Source organism: Eschrichtius robustus, chromosome 10 (assembly GCF_028021215.1).
Source record: "Eschrichtius robustus isolate mEscRob2 chromosome 10, mEscRob2.pri, whole genome shotgun sequence".
Lineage (NCBI taxonomy): Eukaryota > Metazoa > Chordata > Mammalia > Artiodactyla > Eschrichtiidae > Eschrichtius > Eschrichtius robustus.
The window spans coordinates 31,682,716-31,705,000 of NC_090833.1; the positions used below are offsets into that span (position 1 = coordinate 31,682,716).

Genomic DNA, 22,285 nt, shown 5'->3' on the forward strand with positions numbered 1-22,285 from the left:
GCCATGTGGACAAGTGGGAGGACAGCATAACAGGCAAAGGAAGAGTCAGTGCAAAGGCCCTGAGGTGGGAGCATGAGTGCATGGTGTGTCCAAGAAATAGCAAGTATGGCTGGAGTGGGCCAGCCGAAGGGAAGCAGGGGACCAAGACAGAGAGGTGAAGGGGCCCACCTGTGAAGTTCTCCTCATTCAGAAGATGGAGGAGTTGCTGGAAGGGCGTTAGCAGAAGAAGGACATGAACTGACTTTCATTTTAAAAGTCTCACTCTCGCTGCTGTGGTGAATATGGACTATTTAGGATACAATCAGGAAGGCTACTGCATAATGCCAGAGGGGGAAAAATGGTGCCTGGACTAGGAATGGCAGTGACAATGATGAGAAGTAATCAAATTCTGGATATATTCTGAAATAGAGCGAACAGGAGCCCTCAACTGACTAAATATGGAGTATGACAGAGAGAGAAGTCAAAGATGTATCAGAGGTGTTTTGTCTAAACCAATGAAAAGACGGAGTTGGCATAAACTGAGATGGAGAAGTTATAGATGGAATAGGTTTACGGGAGGGTAGACAGATCAGGAGATCAGCTTAGGTCCTGTTACCTTGGGGTGTCAGACAACCAAGTGAAAATGGCAGTGAGGGAGAGAGATCTGTGAGTCCCACATTGAGGAGAGAGGTCTGGGGGTCATTAGCATATGTCATGTAAAGCCCTGAGGCTGGATGGAATCACTAAGGAAAAGGACCAGGACTGGATCCTGGTGGTACACCAACACTGAGAGACCAGGAAGCAAAAGAGGACCCAGGCAAGAAGGCTGAAAGGAATGGCCAGTGAGGTAGGAGAAAACCAAGAGAGTGTCGTCCCAGAAGCCAGGTGAAGAATGCCTGTCACACAGGAGATCAAACGCCACTGATCGTTCAAAAGTAATTTAACGGCTTCCCTGGTGGTGCAGTGGTTGAGAATCTGCCTGCCAATGTAGGGGACACGGGTTCGAGCCCTGGTCTGGGAAGATCCCACATGCCGTGGCGCAACCAGGCCCGTGAGCCACAACTACTGAGCCTGCGCGTCTGGAGCCTGTGCTCTGCAACAAGAGAGGCTGTGATAGTGAAGAGGCCCGCGCACCGCGATGAAGAGTGGCCCCCGCTTGCCGCAACTGGAGAAAGCCCTCGCACAGAAACGAGGACCCAACACAGCCAAAAAATAATAATAATAAATAAATAAATAAATAAAATATGTTATAAAAAAGTTGTTTCAGTAAGGTGGGCAAATCTATTCTCTTTCACTCCATCTTGGTTGAAAGCTGAAGTCTTGGATTGCCTATCATCTTAAAAAAAAAAAAAAAAGTAATTTAAGACTGAGAATTGACTAATGAATTTAGTAACAAGAACAGTCTCAGTGAAGTGCTGGGTGGCAAAAGCCTATTGGGGTGGATTCATGAGAGATGGGAAGTGAGAAACTGGAGACAGACTATAGACAACTGTTTTGAGTTCTTCTACAAAGGAAAGGACAGAAATGGGACAGTAGCTGGGAGAGGTAAGAATGAGAAATATCTTTCAGGATAAAAGAAATAAAAATATATTTACAAATATATTAAAAAATATATGTACACAAGAATATATGATAAGAAGAAAAAGGGGGAGCACTGCTGGCAGTGATAGTAAAAAGTCTGTGGGCATTCTCCTCATCTTGCTTCAGTTTTCTCAGTGAACTTGGAAACAAGATCATCAGCTGAGAGTGAGGATGAGAGAGATGTTGACAGTCTGAAGAGAGCGGTGACGGTGTAAAGCAGTCACCTTATCTAGGAGAGGAGGATGAATGGACCGCAGTTATAGAGTGACTGCCGGCAGCATACAGGGCCCACGGAGTATAAAGTTCAGTGAGACCAGTCAGTCTGGTGGGTGTAGGTATACAGCAGGCGGGAAGCTGGAATGAACCTGGATTATAGTTTTGTCAAGTGAGTATATGATGAAGCAAGAGAGGGACTGCAAGGATTGACCACGAGTTAAGCTGAGTAAGGAGGCGAAGAGGACATGCAGGGTGAGAGATCAATCAATTGGAGGCCCAGTGGGGTGGAAGGACTGCTGAGTAGGAATTAGAAGGGATATGCTAGAGATGGAATGATTCCCAAACACACCTTCAGTGTGCATCTGTCTCATGAGTTCCAAAACCACAGCTACCCAGTAGCCTACTAGGTAAGAGGATACCCCACAGGCAACTGAGACCAAGCACTATGAAGCTCAGTACATCATGTCCCCACAAACCTCCTGCCCCCATTCTCTTTCCCCACTCAATTTTGCATCACCCAGAAACCTGGGAGACTCTCTTGATTCTTCCTTCCCATGACCCTCCACCAACTCCCACATTCCCATCTTCATACTCAACTGGTCACCAAAACCTATGGATTCAGCCACCTATTTTCTCTCTGCAACTTATCTTCTCATCTCATTCCCACTACAACTTCTTTACTTGGTTCAGGCTCTCACTCCTCACTCATACACAGTCTCCTAACATTAAGTCTTCTAATCCATTTTTCACCAAGCCACCAGGGTGGCTTTCAGATCTGACCACATCGTTCTTATTTAAATCCTTAAATGGCTTCTCACTGCCTTTAAGACAGAGGACAACCTCCTGGGTTGGCACAACTGTCCCTGTAAGACCTGCCCCTCCTCCTGCAATGTCCTCCATGCCCCCTTCAGGTTGAAGTGCTTTTTTGAAGTCCCAAATCACCTCATGCGTATCTGTGTATGATAGCATTTTTCATATTATATTTTAATTGCGTATTATTTGTCAGTCATTGCCACCAGACTGTATGTTTTTTTGAAGGCTAGATCCATGTCATATTTGAATTTGAGACCCCAGTGCCAGGTAGGATTTGGTACAAAATAGGCAATAAATAAACAAACTAATGATGGGATAATGCTAAAAGATTTTAACCTAATAATAGGACTGTGCCTAAAGGGCGTTTATCCCTGCCTGTTTACTGCTACTCAAACACATACACCTACCAGTGGAAATGCACGTGATACTATGGCCTGGTTCTTGTGGACACTATAAATGCTTAGACTAAAAAAAAAAAGATCACCTGCTTTTTGGAGTTACAAGAATGCAGAAAAGAGATTCTGTAGCATTTAAGAAACACCTCTGGTCTGAAGAAGAGGGAAAAGTTGGCCATCATCACATGTCATTCAAAAACTATTTACTGAGTAGCTACTGGAAGCGGCCCTATGCTAGGCACTAGGGAGAGAGTGGTTAGCAGAGCAGAGTCCCTAACCTAATGGTGCGTACAGTCTAATAACATCAATTGCTATTTCTTAAACACACATTGTGTAACAGGCATTGTGCTCAGCACTTTGCATACACTAGCTCATTTAATTTTAACAACACTAGGAAACAAGTACCATTACTATTTTTTCTACAAATAAGGAAAATGAGGCTTAGAAATTTTAAGTAACTTCCAAAGGGCATAGCCAAAAACTGGCCAGTCTGATATATCTGATTCCAAAGCCTTTAACTACTAAACCATTCAGTCTTCTTTTTTTTTTTTTTTTTTTAACAAATTTGGTCTATTCTTCAGTTCTCTTTTCTGTTTTTGTTTTTTTATTTTATTTTATTTATTTTTATTTTTGGCTGTGTTGGGTCTTCTTGCTCCATGAGGGCTTTCTCTAGTTGCGGCAAGCGGGAGCCACTCTTCGCCGCGGTGCACGGGCTTCTCGCTGTGGTGGCTTCTCTTGCTGCGGAACACGGGCTATAGGCATGCAGGCTTCAGTAGTTGTGGTGCACGGGCTTAGTTGCTCTGCGGCACGTAGGATCCTCCCGGACCAGGGCTCGAACCCATGTCCCCTGCATTGGCAGGCGGATCCCCAACCACCGCACCACCAGGGAAGCCCCCATTCAGTCTTCTTACTGTCAATGAGTAAAATACTACAAAGTGACCTGGTATCACTTCATTATCAGGACATCATCCTCTCTCATCCCTCAATGTTAGGTATCTTAAAAGACACTCTATCCTAAGAGGACAACACGATCTGATCTTCTTTCAAGGTATGTATGTCACTGTGAGACAAGTACGAGGAATCCACTGTATGATTTTATTTTAAAACTGGTCTGTTCTCCCTTGCATGGCTGTATTTTCAATGTTCAGGAAAAGGGGTGGGGTGGGGGGGAGGCTGGTGCTAGCTCCTTCAAAGACAAGAAAACCTTTCAATCAGGAAGAAGCGGAAAGCTTAACAAAGAATTCTTAATAACCATTAAAACAGTTTATAGTGTTTTGTTTTGTTTTATTTTTTAAGGAGGAGGAGAGTGGGGCAGCGGGGGAAAGAGTCAGGAGGATGGAGCTAAAGGAATAGAGGAACCAGGAGACCTGGTTTCACACAGCTTTCTTTTACTTCTTGAGAGAAAGATTCACTGGCCAAACTGCAGGGGGGCAGGAGTGAGCAGAATGAGAGCGATCTCCTTCAGTCTGGAAACACTGCCTGGCCCACTAGACCATCCTGAGGTGGAGGACAAGCTCCCAGAAGCAGCGGCAAGAAGTGTTATCAGCACAGACACAGAAGAGCAAAAAGCACAAAGATCATCAGGTTGAGTATCAGGAAATTTGAGACCTAGTTTTGTCTCAGCTCTATTCCTAACTTGCTACTGAGTTTGAACAAGTCACATAGCCTCTCTGGAATCACACAGCTGAAGATTCACACCCTTTCTGTTACCATCTCTCATATCACACCTGATTCTACATCCACATTCCCTTATTTTTAGAAATCTATTTTACTATAAATTTTATTTGAGTTACATGTCCTCGGTTCTTAACACATTCTCTAGTCCCTCAAACCACTCCGTGATAGATTGCCTAAAAACCAAAATAATGTTGGTTTATGGCATATTTTTATATTAAAAAATACATAGCATAATATTAAAAATGTTAAGTCCATCTCAAAACCCTAATAGAACATCTGTTTTTGTTTTTACATATTACTTGCCAGTTTTTTCCAAATGATGCTGCTAATTTATTTTTTAACTCACCTGCAAATAAATACTACCTCTTAGTAATATTTTTAATCCACATTTCATTGCATTCTATAGAGCAGTGACCAATGATGGAAAAAATGTCTCACCTCTGATCTGGAGGTACTCTGACTTACCTACAAGAAGCCTTCTGAGTAGAATAAATGAATTCACATTTTCCATGGATGCAGTAACCGTTGAGGTTTTCAGGGCAAGGCATGTGGTTTCCAATATAAACATCTTCCCTTTGATCACTAGCATCTTACAAGAACATAAAACAGGTCAATAAACAGTGAAAGCAAACTGAAAAATATGGACTTTTCAAAGGTTCTAAGGCAACAAATAAATTCACCCCTTGCTGGGTAATTTGGAAAGGAAATGTATCAGATAGGAGGCTGGACAAGAACCAAGGTCTCATTATGCCACAAACACAGCAGGTAGGCTCTTTAGACTCAAAGCATTTAAAAATACTTGCAGGATGTGACCACTGTGAGCTACTGCTGTTTAAAAACAATCTGCCAAAAAAAAAAAAAAAAAAAAACCTTCAACATCTTTGCTATAAAAATAAATGTTACTTCCAAAAGAAATCTCACCTCTGTGACAGAGAGATGGTGTATACAGCATTGGCTTTTGGAACACTGACTTACTGTACCCATTCACCTTGAGGCTATGAAACTGAGGCCAAAGAACACTGGTATGGCAGAGAACAAGTATGAGATTCTGAAATTTTAGGGTAAAAGGTTTATTTTGGAATGAAAACTATCCAGCATACTGATTTTTTCCCAAATGAAAATGGTTTTGCTGTTCTTTTTATATAGCTTTTCTTCGTATATGTTACTATAAAAAAATTCAAATAATACAGAGAACAAATAAAAAAGAAATTTAAAATCACCTGAAATCCCTCTAACCGAAGAGAACCATTGTAAACATGTTAATGAACATCTGTTTGGACTTAGGCATACTGATTTGAACTGAATTGTGTTGAACTGAAGAAAATACGAAGGGTGGTGAGTAATACCACTATCAGAAATGGGAAGAGAGTCAGGAAGGAAAGATAGAAAAGGGCAGGAAACATGAAGGCATGGAGACCCAGTCTTCTAAATAAATGATATTCATTCATTCATTCATTTCTCTCTCTATCCTTATTTGTCTCTTTCTCTCATCTAGTTACATACACACGTACACATTCACATACTCACACAATCTGGAATGGATTTTTTTTTTTACTTTTTTTTCTGGCATATACTTAATACTTTAGTCCTCAGCTCTATGGACCCAGAGTTCCCCAATGTTTACAGGCCTGTCCGTGTGTAGGAAAAATTCCCAGGCTTCCTGCCGTTTCGTACAGTTCCAGCTTACAGATTCTGTGCATAATTAGCTGTGTGACGTTGAACATACCACCCTCTCTAAGCCTGAGATTTCACAACTGTAAAGTTAGGACCACAACAGGACTATACTTCATGCAGTTTTGAGAGGATTATGTGAGATAATTAATGCACATACAAGACCACTAAACGAACCAGCTCTCCATGTAGCACATCATGCAACAGCAAAGGCTTATCTCCCCAAAATACAAATAAAGTGTTAATATAAACGGAAGAAAGTTAATGGAGACAAATTAAGAAGGAATAAATAGGAGGCTATGTGTATATCTGTTTATATAAGTGTGGGGAGAGGAAAAGCAAGGGAGAAATGGGAATAGAAGTACCAAATGTGAAAAAACTGAGAACTGAACATGTAGATTTTTCTGGAGATCAAAATTTACATACAAAAGGAAAAAAATTTTAATGATTATTAAGCTCAAAGATAACTACAGCAGAGAGTATCACGTCATCCTTAACAAGACAAAACTTAAATCACTTTACCTCAAATTTTATATATTTACATTACACTAATTTATGCCTAGGAAGAGAACTAAACTAGGAGAAATCCAACGCATAAAGTCTCAATTTTAAGGGCATCTCTGCTATTTTGTAACCTTAGTCAAATCATTTCTAAGAGAGTTGAATGAGATCAGCAAAGTCTATCAGAAGTATAATACAAGACATGTACATAATTTTTTATTTTCTAGTAGTCATATTTTTAAAAAGTAAAAAGAAATAGATAAATTAATTTTAATCATATATTTTATTTAACCTAATATATCAAATAAATAGCATTTCAACATATATAATCAACACATAAAATTTTGATAGTTTACATTCTTTTTTCTCAAATAGGTCTTCAAAATCTGATGAGCACTCCACACTCACAGCACATCTCAATTCCTACTAGCCACATTTCAAATACTCAATAGCGTCACATGTGGCTAGTAGCTACCGTATTGGACAGCACAGAATAGATGACTTACTCATTTATCATCATGCATCACCTTCCATATGCCAGGGACTCTGCTAGGTGCCAGGGATAGAAAAACGGTTAAGATATATCCTGTCCTCAAAGGGCGTATAGGGTCTCCTCCAGCTCCCAAACTGTAATTCTGCCGTGGCAAAAGAAATCAATCCCTCCTTTGGGCTGCTATAACTCTAGCACCCACTTCTGTACTACAATACTCACGATATTGTCTTATAACTATTTAGGTTTTTTAAATCAGTCTCTACCATAAGACTGTGAGCTCCTTGAGAATCTAGATGCTTGTATTACTCATTTCTGTATAACTCCTGACACCTAGCATGTAGTACTTTCTTGCTATGGTATCAAGCCAAAAGTACTATTCTACCTTCGCAATCAAGCCATTAAGTGACTTGAGAAATGCAACTGTCTCCCACAGTGCTTATCACCACCCTGCAACTTCTCAGAACATGATATTTTCATGGTATGGTATACCAGGAAGTATATAATAATGGGATTATAGAGACTGAGGTTATGTACTAACCTATAATAACAAAGTCCTATAAAGTGTATAACAAAAAGACCATATTGGTCTACAGAGGCTGTGGTAATGTACTAATCTACCATAAGAGAGTCCTAGAAACAGCAGGAAATTTCAAGAATAATGCAGAGCTGAAAGCGATCAGAGAATTCACATGCATGATAGCAATAAGAAAAAGTTAACTAAATTAATAATGGGTTTTGAGAAATTAATAGACAAAGTATGACACCAACAGCATTTATTGAATGAATTAATAAAGAATGTGGTCTCAAGCTCTAGACAAAGCAAAGCCATATAAAACATGGACACGTCTATTAAGACTTTGAAACCTGTGTCTATTCCAGAGTCCAAATTCAGCATCCTGCTCAGTGCCAGCACTATTCATTCCTTTATCCTTACATACTATTTCTGTGCACATCCATATGCTCAGCTAAGCTACAGAAGGTATAAAGAAAAAGTGGTCACAGTCCCTGCCCTTAAGAAGCTTATAATCAATTTAGGGAATCACACAAAAAGCTGAACAACAAAAGGGAAGGGGTCCCACATGAGAGTGCACAACAAAATACCAAAAGAAGGTTTTATAATACTAGGTGCTAAGGAAGTTCACATGCAAAGGAGAACTCATTTTAGGCAAAATAACCCAGGGAAGGATTCATAGAAAAGGTAGGACTCAAGTTAGGTCTCAAAGCATAGACAGATTTAGATAGAGGAATGGTGGAAACCAAAAGACAGGTATAACGCACCTGTTCTCACTCTCAAGAACGAGAGTGAAATGGACCTAGCAAGAGCTGTACATTCGGACTGGAGAAAGGTGTAAGTCAAAGCTGGAAAAATAAGCTGAAATCAGAGTACAGAAAAATTTGAACCTCAGGTGAGAAATGTTTTCTTAATCATACGGACAGAGAGGACCCTGAACTCCTCCTAGCTGGAAAGCAACACAATGAAAGCCACGTTTTACAACAGAAGTTAACTGAGAGTGGTTACCTAGGGCTGGTGGTTTGGAGGCAATGAGGAGTGACTAATGGGTGTGAGGTTTCTTTTGAGGGTGATGAAAAATGATCTAAAATTAGATTATGATGTGATGCTAGTACAACTCTGCAAATATACTAAAAAAAACACTGAATTGCAGTCTTTAAACAGGTGAACTTAATAGTATGTAAATTATATCTCAAAAAGCTGTTAAAAATTAATTGGAAGATAAAGGTAAAACCAGGTGACCAATTAGGAGGTTACTACATAATCCAAACTGTGGCACTGAAAAGCTTGAGCTCAGAAGTAGGAATAGATATTAGAAACACAGAAAAAAATAGATATGGCTGGAAGATGCTTTGGAAAGTAAATGAGCTCAGAAACTCAGATCTGAAAGGGTCCTTGGAGGCCATTTGGTCTGATGAAGGAATTTCTTTAGTTATAGCCTCGAGATCCCATTTCTACTTAAATACTTCCAGAGATAAGGAACTCAACATAATACAGTTAATTCCAATACTATCAAATTTTCCTCATGTTAAGTGAAATCTCTCTCTCATTAACTTTGTGTGGATTTCCCCATGTCTGCTCACCACCTAACCCACTGCCTACCAATTTTTTTTCTTAAGGTCAAACTCCCCCAGTTCCACCCTTTATATAGTCTGAAACAACCAACCCACTAACATTTAAGTGCTTAGTACAACAGAACTGTCCTCCTTATTGAAGATGCTCCTAATACAGAATTGTGTAAAACAACTTTACTTCAGAGAGGATAAACAATTGGTCAATAAACATACGAAAAGATGCTCAACATCACTAATCATTAGGGAAATGGAAGTCAAAACTGTAAGATAGCACCTTAACACCCATTAGGATGACTACTACCCCCCCCCCCAAAACCAGAAAATAACAAGCATTGGCAAGGATGTAGAGAAATTGTAACCCTTGGGCACTGGTGGTGAAAATATATAGCAGTACAGCCACTAGGGAAAACAGTATGGTGTTTCCTCGAAAAATTGAAAGTAGAAGTACCTTATGATCTAACAATTCCACTTCTGGATATATACCAAAAAGAACTAAATGCAGGGTCTCAAAGAGATAGCTATATACCCATATTCATGGTAGCATTATTCACAATAGCTAGAACAGGAAGCAATGCAAGTGTCCATCAATGGATGAGTGGATAAACAAAATGTGGTATATTCATACAATGGAACATTATTCCGGCCTTAAAAAGGAAGGAAATTCTGACATATGTTATAACATGGATGAATCCTGAGGACATTATGTTAATTGAAACAAGCCAGTGACAAAAAGACAAACACTGTATGATTTCTACTTATGTGAGGTACACAGAATAGTCAAAATCATAGAAACAAAAAGCAGAATGGTGGTTACAAGGGCTGAGGGGAGGGGGAAATGAAGAGTTGTTGTTTAATGGATATAGTTTCAGTTTCACAAGATGAAAAGACTTCTAGAGATGGATGGTGGTGATGGTGGCACCACACCATACATTTATTTAATGCCATTGAACTATACACTTAAAAGTGGTTAAGATGGTACTAGTTGTTATATATATTTCACCACAATAAAAAAAATTGCAAAAATGACTCTAATGTGAGCCTAACGACAGGAGAGAGAATGTAGTAAACTGAGCTCAAATTCAGACCTCCAGTCCTCCAAAAGGTATTTATTAAGCACCTATCATGTTCCAGGCAAGACGGTAGTTCCTGGAGGTTCAGGCAATGGCAGTTCAAACAAAATGTAAGTGCAAAGACCCACTAGGCAGCTGAACGTATGAAACTAGTTCTTAGAGAAAGATTAAAGCTAGAGAACAAGTGTTCGCCAAGGTGATAGCTGAGGGCAGATTAAATATTCTGAAGAAAATTAGAGAAAGCAGGCATTATTTCCACAAATCCCTACAGTTAAGAAATTCAATATATTCTTTCTTGCTTCCCCTATACCACCCTGCACCCCAAGCTTCATCACTAACACATCCTTCCCTAACCCGAGTCTCCCTGGACCCCAACAGAGAATTATTTACCTAGGTAGAAACTCTTACCTACCCTCCAACACCCCCTATTCTCTCATGTCTAAATCCCACTCTTTTCCTTATCAACCCTAACTCTTTCTTTCCTGGTCTTTCTACTCTGCCCAGTGAAACACCTTTTCTAACGTGCAGAATTCTGGAACAGTTGTGATACAAGAGAAAGAGCACCAGGGCTTAGGGTCAGAAAGTCTGAATTCTGATCATTGCTCTGCCATTCTACATGAGCCACAAACTCTCACAGTTTCAGCTTCTTCATCTGCAAAATGCCAGTAACACGGCTGTGATGAGGATTAAATATGCGTAAGCACCTGGCACACAGTAGGGCGGTGCTGATTAAGAATGGTTGAGTGCATGAACACCCTGTCACTCATGAACCACATGAAACATGCTATAGACAGGCAGACTCACCAATGGCAAGAACTTTTAACACAGCCAGGCTACTAACAATGAAATTAGAAAACAAAAATATTTACAATCACCATAATAACATTGATAAGGAATTCAGTGACACAGCATTTAATACTTAAAGTAATCCTAGGTAGTAGATATCACTGCCCCCATTTTATAGAAGTGATCACTGAGGCTCAGAGAAATCAGGCCACACAGCCTTTAAGTGTAGACCAAGTCTGACTTCAGAGCACAAGCTCTTAACCATCACACTATTACTTCACCAAGCTACGCTGGGAGATGGGTAAGGAATGGACAAAAGTGCTATGTCCAAGCACCTGTTCTCTAGGCCAAGTAAATCAGATAACTTCAAAAAGGAAAGATTAAAAGGCATTAAAGATGTAATAAAGCACAGTTTCAGAAACCACAGCAGAGATGTAGCCTCACACAGCAAGAACTGGGCACAGTCCAGCACAAACAATGCCTTTGGGCAAGTGGTGACAGGCTCCATGAACAACAGCTGCAACTGTTAGTCTCTGAACAATTATAAAAAGTGTGCTTGGTCACCCATCGGCTCCTTCCACCCACAGAGGCATGCAGAAACAAATCTGCCACCAGCGGCAATGTTTTCAAATACAAAGGGGAGTATGGTTCTAAGTGATAGTATTGTAAGAAAGCCCAGCTCCGGATGGCTTATCTGCAAAGCCATGTTTCACTGGCAATCTGTCCTGGTCCATCCATGCTCCACTCAAATAAAGCATCAGGAGTTGCTATTAACAACCAAGACATGCACCTAGAAGGTGCTGCTGAGGCGGAAACAACATCATCAATACTGCATAGGTAACTCTAGGGCTCATTATTTCCACAAATCCCTACAGTTAAGAAATTCAATATACTCTTTCTTGCTTCCCCTATACCACCCTGCACCCCAAGCTTCATCACTAACACATCCTTCCCTAACCCAAGTCTCCTCGGACCCCAACAGAGAATTACTTACCTAGGTAGAAACTCTTATCTACCCTCCAACACCCCCTATTCTCTCATGTCTAAATCCCACTCTTTTCCTTATCAACCCTAACTCTTTCTTTCCTGGTCTTTCTACTCTGCCCAGTGAAACACCTTTTCTAATGCACATAAACTCATCCATCTCCACAGCTGTTTGCTTAGGAAGTACTCCTTTCATCTCCCTGATATACCAAAATCACATTACTCCTCCATCCCCCTTCCTTTCATCTTCCCCTGCTGTGCTCACCACCTGTCACCTCCAAATCAGCATCCCACTCTCATCTCCCAACGACCACCCTCCCGTAGGGGTCTGTACCATCCACCTACGCAGCCTTCTAACCATCCTCCTCGTTGACTCTCCACCACGCTCCACAACACACACTCTCACCTTCCTTCAGTGATTTTAGCAACCTTCTCAGGCTTACCTTTTGATGAGGCAAATTTATCAAGGCCATTTTTAAAAGGGCATATCAAACAAGCTGTATTAATATGGTTAGATTTTAGGCTGTATGAAAACGTCTTTGGATAAAAATGGCCACATTAAAATGTCATTTGCCACAAAGGAACTTTCTGGGTAGATGGAAACGTTATAGACTACGATAAGGTGTAGTGCAGATGGGGTATATCCATTTGTCAAAACTGATAGCTAACATTTGTGCATTTCAGTGTATGTAAATTACACCTCAAAAAAAAACACCTGTAAAATAAGAATAATGATAATCCACTGGGTAGAGACACATAGGCAAAACAAGAAAGACAGAATGCTCTTAACCGTTGATGGTGGTTGGGTACATGAGGGTTCATCATACTATCCTGTTCGTTCATGTTTGAAATTTTCTACAATCAAGTTTTTAAAATGTCACCTACCCAGCTCCCACACACCTCATGCTCTGCCATCATATCCCTTTATGACTTCAACATCTGCAACCAAGCTTCTAACACTGCAATTTCAATATTTACCACAGGTTTTCCAACAGCCCAAGAAAAGCACTAATTCAGCCACCATGCTGGACATTCAAATGCTCCATTTTGGGAGCGCTCTTCTCCAAGAGCTCAGCTTTACAACGTTCTTTTTTTCTTTTTTTTTTTTTTAAATAAATTTATTTATTTTTGGCTGTGTTGGGTCTTTGTTTCTGTGTGAGGGCTTTCTCCAGTTGCGGCGAGCGGGGGCCACTCTTCATCACGGTGCGCGGGCTTATCACTGTCACGGCCTCAACTCACTGGGATCTTCCCAGACCAGGGCTCGAACCCGTGTCCGCTAAATTGGCAGGCGGATTCTTAACCACTGCGCCACCAGGGAAGCCCTACAACGTTCTTACTGAGCACTATCTTCCAATTTTTCTTGCTGATGCTGTGCCCCTGCTTTTCACTTTGTAGCCTCCATTCCTAGACCCTGCTTACCTAGTCTTGGTTGTGTACTGGGGACACGGATATTTACTAAGGGGCTCCTATAAATGCTTGTGAGAACAAAAAAAGCAAAACAAAAGCAAATGGGGTAAACATACAAAATAGAGTTACCTCTGACCTCTATTCCTTACTACTAGCACATGTGTTAACTCTTACAATCTGGATTTCATCTTCACAACTCTATAGAAACTCCTTGGTCCAAGATTACCAATGATCCCCTTGTCTTCAAATTCGATGCTTGTCATCTAAGTCCTTCATGCAGCATTTTAAACTACTAGGCAACCTTTCTGTTTGACTTCTGTGCCACTGTATTCTTGATTTTTTCCCTCTGGATCCGCTTTCTGCTTCATCCTGGCCTCCTCTCCTTTCTTTTTTCTTTCCTTCTTTCTTTTTTTAAAACATTTATTTATTTATTTATTTTTATTTTTGGCTGCTCGGGGTCTTAGTTGCAGCATGCGGGATCTTCGTTGTGGCATGTGGGATCTTTAGTTGCAGCATGCGGACTTCTCAGTTGTGGCATGCAAACTCTTAGTTGCGGCATGCATGCAGGATCTAGTTCCCTAACCAGGGATCAAACCCAGGCCCCCTGCATTGGAGGCGTGGAGTTTTACCCACTGGACCATCAGGGAAGTCCCTAGCCTCCTCTCCTTTCTAAATAACAATGCTGTCCAACAGAACTTTCTGCAACTCTTGATATGTTCTATTTCTGTGCTGTCCAATACGGTAGCCACGGGTCACATAGGGCTACTGAACATTTGAAATATGGCTAGTATAACTGAGAAACAAAACGTTTAATTTTATTTTATTTTAATAAATTTAAATTTAAATAGCCATGTGTCCAGTGGCTACCCTACTAGACAATACAGCTCTATAATCTCTCTCACTTGTTCTCATGACTTCGGTTATCACCTTGACTGACTCACAAATTTATGCTAATAAGCAAAGTCACCTGGGTGAGTTCCACAAGCAACTCAAACTCCAAAATAAAATTAATCACCTCCTCCCTTACCTTACCCCAAACACCTTTCCCCTCCCAACATTCTTACTTCTACAAATAGAATCCATCATCTAAGTCATCTGAGCTTGAACTCTTTATCCCCCATATCTAAGCAGGAATCTATTCCTTTTGAGTTTACTTAACTGATCTCCCTGCCTCTAGTCCAAAGTATATAATAAGCACAATTCCTGCCAGATATAATGCATTCAACTGGTTAACTTTGTTGTCTTGCCTTTTTCAAATATATAATGATTCTGCCACTGCCCACAAATGAAGTTTAAATGCCCTAGGATAACACAGCATTCAAGACTTTACACATGGGAATTCCCTGGCAATCCAGTGGTTAGGACTCAGCCAAAAAAAAAAAAGGCTGTACACAATCTGTCCCCAAGCTACTTTTCCAGTCTTGCCTTCCACTTCTGCCTCTTAAGCCCCCTACTCTCCAGCCAAAAAAGGATTCCTTATCATTCTCCAATACATTCTCTATCACAATGTTTCTTTGCATCCATACCTCTAACTCATGCTCTTCCATCCTCCTTAAATACCCTTTTGACCTCTGTTCAAATCCTAACCATCCTTCAAGGTTCAGCTCAAATTCCACCTCTTCCATGAGTTCCTCAAATCTTCACCATCCCCCACCAAATAGTAATCTCTTCTTTTCTGAGTTCTCACTGCACTTTTTAACAGCACTACATTTATGACAATAACCCATTTCTACTTTGTTAGAATTAGGTTATATTCATTTCTTATTGTATCACAAGCTCTTTAAAGATGGATGTCATGTATTAGATATCTTTCTATCCACCAATAATTTCTGGTAAAATAACCAGTATAAAGTAGGCACTTAGTAAATTATATCTACTGATTATGATAATTTCATTTGCATTACAGACAAATTCTTATGTGTAAAGAATGTTCAGTATCTCAAAAATGGCTTAGGCACTAAATTATCCCTGTAATTTTATCAAAGGCAGACAAGTATTTTGGGTATACACAATTCCCCAAATTGCCTTAAGTAGGAGCTTCTACCTACTGAAAAAGAGCCTTCTTATTCTGGTCATGTACTATCAGTATAAAGAATAAAACTAGCACTGATCTATTATGTCTCCTATGAGAATACAGAGACTTCTTCTTTTAAATATAGTACTTTTTATCAACAGAGGAAACTGATATGTCAGGGGCTCATGGGATATAACTGATTCAAGTGACAGAAATAACAAATTATTCAAAGATAATAACAGCTACCATTTCTTGCACACTTATGAGTATGTCAGATACTATTCAAAGCACTTGACACGCATTATCTCATTTTACTTTTATGACACTCAATGAGATAGGGCCTGTTATTCTCATTTTATATATTTTTTAGAAATTAGCCATAAAAGGTAGATCACATATCTTTAAAAACTTGTCCATTAGTATAACCAAACAAATGCGTAGAAGATGCACACGTGGAAAAGCAATTATACAGAAGCCTTGGTCTAGGATCCCAAGATGGAGACCTGCTTTGGTTCACTAGATATAACCTCACTGAGCCTCAATGTTCCCACTGGTCCTCACCCCTCAGAGTAGTTGTAAGAATCAAATGAAATAATGAATATGAAAATGAGGAGTGAAAGAGCACTGGCCCTGCAGTCGAAGGACCTAAGAATCTGACCTTTACTACACATAAGACTTTGTACAAATAAATCCTACAGCTTCTTTGAGCTGCATCCATTCTTTTGACAAGTGTGGAGCATCTATGTAAGTACCAGACATTCTGCTAAGTGTTAGGAATCCCAAAGTGAACATGATAGATACAGTCTCCTGTCCTCACAGAACTCATAGCCTAGAGGGGGACACAGATGAGTAGAACAGACGGTTATACTTAGAGCAGGTTAAGGGCTTGGATAGGGGAGCATGTAGGAGAGGCACCTAATCTAGATTTAAGGGTCAAGGGACAGTTCCCAAAAGGAAATGACTTCTAAGGTGAGACTGGAAAGATGAATATTAGGCAAAGAAGAGGTCCAGGCAGAGGGAACAAGGTTCAAAGACCCATGCACAGAGGGTAAGCGTTAACAGTAGATTCTAGAGAGGTAAAGAGGATTTTACAAGCAAATATGAGAGAACTTTCCATATAATTTCTTACAACTGCTTGTGAATCTATAATTATCTCAATAAAAATTTCAATTTAAAAAAATCATATGTGAAAGTGCTCTGTAAACTGAGAAGTACCTTAACTATTTCAGTATTATTACTAATATTCAACTGTATATTGCTACAGAGAGCAAAGTTAGAAAGGTCGTTATAATGGAAATAGAACTACTAAGGACAGCTAGTGACCATATTTCAGTAGTTGGCCAATATTTGGGAAATTGTGATTCAGTACCTTTCACATCTGGTCGATATTGTAGTCCATCATCTTTCTTTCCCAACAAACTAGTGTCATCTGTGTCTGTAAGAGAAGAGTTTTCAAATTAAGATACATATGATGTTTAAGTCACATCATGAAACTCCTAAATATTCCAAATGCTCCAGGTCCTTCCCAACTCTCTCCACTTATCCTGCTCACATTTTCTAACACTCTCTTGATCTATTGTGCCACTTCTATCTCCGTCTCAAGGCATCCCAGATATAAATGCACTCTGCGTGATGAACAGTCTAACTTCATTCAGACTTCAGCTCAAATATCATCTCCTTAAAAAGTCTTCCCTGAAAAAAAAAAGTCTTCCCTGTGTTAACTGAAATAACACATACCCTGAAGAGAAAGGATTAGCCCTTTCTCCAAGGGACAATGGTCTCAAGATTTACCTTCTCCCACCAGTTTCCCTGGAAAAATATCAGATTAAGATAAACGTGGAACCTCAACTGTGTTACCAGACAAAATTTACTATAAAAATGACCGCTGACTGATTAATTGTAGTAGGACAGGAAGACTGTACATGAACAATAAACACCTGTTGAGAAGCACAAGCTTCAGCTTCCCAGTACTAGCGGGGGGGAAAGGGAAGGAATACTCAGGTGTAAATGGGAACCAAGACAAAAATTAAGGACCAGCTACTCCAAACTCACTTCTAAATCGGCATGAGTTTCAATTAACAAAATCCTCAAACGACCAACTGTTCTGAATTTGAAATTCCAGACAGTACCATTCAATCATGTACCAGTTCCTCAAAAAAGATATTCTCTCTCTAAGCTACTCTTTAACCTACCTACACTCTAAATGCCACCCCATGAAAGAAAAGCAAACCATACTACTTCTTCCACCTATAAGGGGTCCCTATCAGCAGTTTCCTGTACCATGTGTACACCTGACCCCCACGTGGAAACCCTATGATGAGCTTCTTGGGCATTCTTCGGTAGCTTAGACCACAGATATTGCAATCAGTTGTTCAGTATTTCACAAATAGCTTGCTATCAGTATAAAGTAGCAAACTTTGGCTTGCAACTTGCTTCCCTTAGCTCAGATAAAAACATATCCCTTTAATAAGTCCAAAAAAGGGACAGGGCTTAGAGGGAGGGTGGTTAGACCTCGTAAGCAGGAAAGATGCACAATCCTAGGCCATGAGAATGTGTGGGGCCCTTGTTTGTTACTAGGAAATGATATATTATTTCAGCCCATGGGTGTATTACTGAGGAAAAAGGTTGAAAACCTGTGCCTTTAGTGACTGGATATTTCTAGTAGGAAAAGAAACCAAAATTCATTCTTAGTTGGTATCATGGCTTCTAAATTATGGCAAGAAGAGAAAAAGAATTTTAAACTGAAGGTAATAAATTTTCCTTACATTCTATAACTTCACGCCAAAATCTCTAACAGTGTATAATATGTAGGAGCAAAAGCTACAGAGAAAATGTGAAAACAAAGTAAACTATTATTCTCTAGAAAAAAAGATGAAAAAAAATATGGTTGGGACTTTCCTGGTGGGCCAGTAGTTAAGACTCTGTGCTCCCACTGCAAGGGCCATGGGTTTGATCCCTAGTCCAGGAACTAAGATCTCACATGACACGCGGCACGGCCAAAGAAAAAAAATATGGTAATACTTATAGTTTTACTATAATTAAAATAAGCTAAATCTTAAACAACTAAAATCATTACAAATTTGAGACAACTTTTAAGAACTATAAATATATCTACAAGTCCATGTTAGGATCAGCTTAGTAACTAAATAAATAAACCAAGACCAATGTTTGTATCTTGAGATAATGAAAATAAATGGGAAAAAAAAGCTAAGTTAGTAACAGAACAAAGAAATTCTAAAATATATAGTAATAAAAAAATAAAGCATCAAAGATTTTTCATTTTCCGGGGCTTCCCTGGTGGCGCAGTGGTTGAGAATCTGCCTGCCAATGCAGGGGACACGGGTTCGAGCCCTGGTCTGGGAAGATCCCACATGCCACAGAGCAGCTAGGCCCGTGAGCCACAACTACTGAGCCCGCGCGTCTGGAGCCTGTGCTCCGCAACAAGAGAGGCCGCGATAGTGAGAGGCCTGCGCACCGCAATGAAGAGTGGCCCCCGCTTGCCGCAACTAGAGAAAGCCCTCGCACAGAAACGAAGACCCAACACAGCCAAAAATAAATTAAATAAATAATTTTTTTAAAAAAATAGATTTCTCATTTTCCAAATTTGGAACACTACCAAAATGTACAAATAAGACTGCAGACATGTGATATTCAATATTAAAGACAGGTCTCTAGATAAGTAGAATGAATTTTACCTGTGCAATGACCAAGATGCCTTATATCAATTTGTTCTTGTTTTATACAAGATGCTTCTCGAACAAAACAGGGATTGTTATAGGAACTCCCATCAGAAGCACACACAGGATTAAAACTGTATCCACTGCAATCTATATTACATACACACCTGTTGGAAAAAAACAAAAATTACCTATATTTTACAACAAAAATATTTCACAATGCTGTAACAGCAAAAATGAGCAATTTTTTTTTTTAACTTTTTTATTGAGGTATAGTTGATTTACAGTATTACATTAGTTTCAGGTGTACAACACAGTGCTTCAATATTTTTAGAGATTATTCTCCATTTAAAGTTATTACACAATATTGGCTATATTCCCAGTGCTGTACAATACAACCTTGTAGCTTATTTATCTTATACATAGTAGTTTGTAAGCAATTCTCTTTTTCTGCTTTCTGTAACAGAAGTCAATACATTGTTTTAAGTCACTGATAAAAGTTTAAGCAAAGTGAACGCTCAGCTAACAATTTCTTTCAGGTGAGAATTTAGAGATAATTTCATCCAGATATTATTAATCCAGTGGTTTCTCTAAAATTTTCATATCTAGAGATAATAATCAAGAAATGTCAAATGTCAATGACATTAGTTAAAAAGCAACATGGTATAGCAGAAAGGACACAGAATTATAAGTCAAAAGTCATGAATCTAAATCCTAGCCCAACTAATAACCAGATTTGTGTCCATATTCTCCTTCTAAGTCTTAGTTTACTGATCTGTAAAACAGAGGTAATAATATATGTAACCTTACCAAATAATTGGGAAGATTAAAAACCATAATAGATATAAAACATGTAAAATAGAAGACCCTCAAAATTGTTTCCTAGCTGCACATCCACCTGTAAAACTGAGTGTCCACTTAACACTGAGACTGCATTATAGAGAAGGCCAAGAAAGTCCAAGGTATGGTCACTCCTCTCAAGGACAGTAAAATCTAACTGGGAATATAAAAATAAAAAACACAGAGACTCTCCTGCTTCCAGCAATATGGTGAACTCAGAACCTGTACTAATCCTCCTAATGAAAACAACAAAAAATACTGGACAAAATATTTCAAAACGTCCTCAAATGCATCCGTAAGTTGTCAAGAAAGCAAGGAATTTTAAGACAAAAGTTATATGAAGACAGGAATAGAGAAAGCTCAGTTAAGTTTACTAAAGCTGATTTTCACCTTGAAGGCATTTACCAAACTAGGTAAATTCAATTATCAATTTTTTGGTTTTGCAGGCCTCTGAGAACAGAAGATGAAGAATACTGACCTACCTAAGGTGGAGAGTCTAAAGACCCTAGAAAAAAGCATGAGGGTAGAGTATAAATGAGTTGCCATAGTCCAAGGGGACTGTTTTAAAGGAAAAAAATATACTGCTGTGGTTTACACAGCATTGAAGAGAGGGGGAAAAAAAACATCTCCCCAAGAATTCAAAACTATAAACCAGCCTTCACATGAGTAATTACGACTTAAAATACTACTTGGGTGTTCTGAAAAACCTCAAGTCCAGAATTTATTTTAAGAGTCAAAGACTGGAAGGGGCCCTAGACAACTGACAAAAGTAAATGCAATCCTCTCTGCAGAAACACAACTTTATTATCCTAGACCTCAAACATTTCCAAGATACAGTTCTGAGAAAAACAAGTATATCACACACGTGCTCACTCACTCCCATACCCACAAGAGACAAGGAAATAAAACACCATGTGGGGCTTCCCTGGTGGTGCAGTGGTTGAGAGTCGGCCTGCCAATGCAGGGGACACGGGTTCGAGCCCTGGTCTGGGGAGATCCCACATGCCGCGGAGCAGCTGGGCCCGTGAGCCACAATTACTGAGCCTGCGCGTCTGGAGCCTGTGCTCCGCGACAGGAGAGGCCGCGATAGTGAGAGGCCTGCGCACTGCGATGAAGAGTGGCCCCCACTTGCCGCAACTGGAGAAGGCCCTCGCGCAGAAATGAAGACCAACACAGCCATAAATAAATAAATAAATAAAAATTAAAAAAAAAAAAAAAAAAAAACCATGGGCAGAGCAAGCTGATATGAAAAAGAAGCAAAGAGAACTTCTAATAAATAAAGAATGCACTGTTAGAAATAAAAAATTCATGGGCAGATTTAACAGGAGATTAGATAAACTAAAGGTGAATCCGTGAACTGGAAGACAGGTCAGAGGAAACTACCCAGACCATGGCAGAGTCAAAGAGACAGAATATATGAAGAAAAAATTAAGAGACATGGAAGACAGAGTCACAAGAGCTAATAAAAATCTGACTGGAGTTCCAGATGAGTTAAAAGAATAAGGTGGGGGCAATATTCTCAGCAATTTCTCAAACTTTCTAAAACTAAAGAAAGATACTAATCTAAATAACCAAGAAGCCTAATAAATTCTAAACAGGATTATTAAAAAGGAATCCAGACAGTGAAATATCACAGTGGAATTTCTGTAACAACAGCAACAAAATAATATTTTAAAAGCAGCCAGAAAGAAGAGAAAGATTACCTTCAAAGAAGCAAGAAGAGAGATAGGTGTCTTCAAAAGCAATACTGAAGCCAAATTGTTTATTTATAGCCAAAAGACAGTGAAATAATATCTGCAATGTGCTGGGATAAAATAGAATTCTATGTAAAAAGAACTATCTTTCATGGTTAAGTGTAAAATAAAAATAATTTGGAAGAAGTAAAAATTTAGAGAGTTTGTCACCTGCCAACTGTCAATAAGGGAAATTATAAAGGCAGTAGAAAAATGATCCTACAAGTGAGATCTGAGATGCAAACATAAATGAAGAACAAAAGTGTAAATATATAGGTAATATTAACAAAATACTGACAATATAAAATAATGACAATGCTCTGTGCTGCTAAATTTTTTTAAAACAGTAAATTAAAATATTAA

The 22,285-nt window shown here is 39.3% G+C and overlaps 1 protein-coding gene across 1 annotated transcript in view; it reads right to left on the minus strand.

Annotated features, from left to right (window-relative positions):
• TMEFF1 (transmembrane protein with EGF like and two follistatin like domains 1) overlaps positions 1 to 22,285 on the minus strand; it is a 92,900-nt gene that overhangs the window by 10,026 nt on the left and 60,589 nt on the right. Inside the window, exons 6-8 of the mRNA XM_068553035.1 lie at positions 19,368 to 19,516; positions 17,042 to 17,107; positions 5,127 to 5,250 (exon numbers count right to left, since the gene is read on the minus strand). Of these exons, the coding sequence (XP_068409136.1) occupies positions 5,127 to 5,250; positions 17,042 to 17,107; positions 19,368 to 19,516 (339 nt within the window). The remainder of the gene's footprint in view (positions 1 to 5,126; positions 5,251 to 17,041; positions 17,108 to 19,367; positions 19,517 to 22,285) is intronic.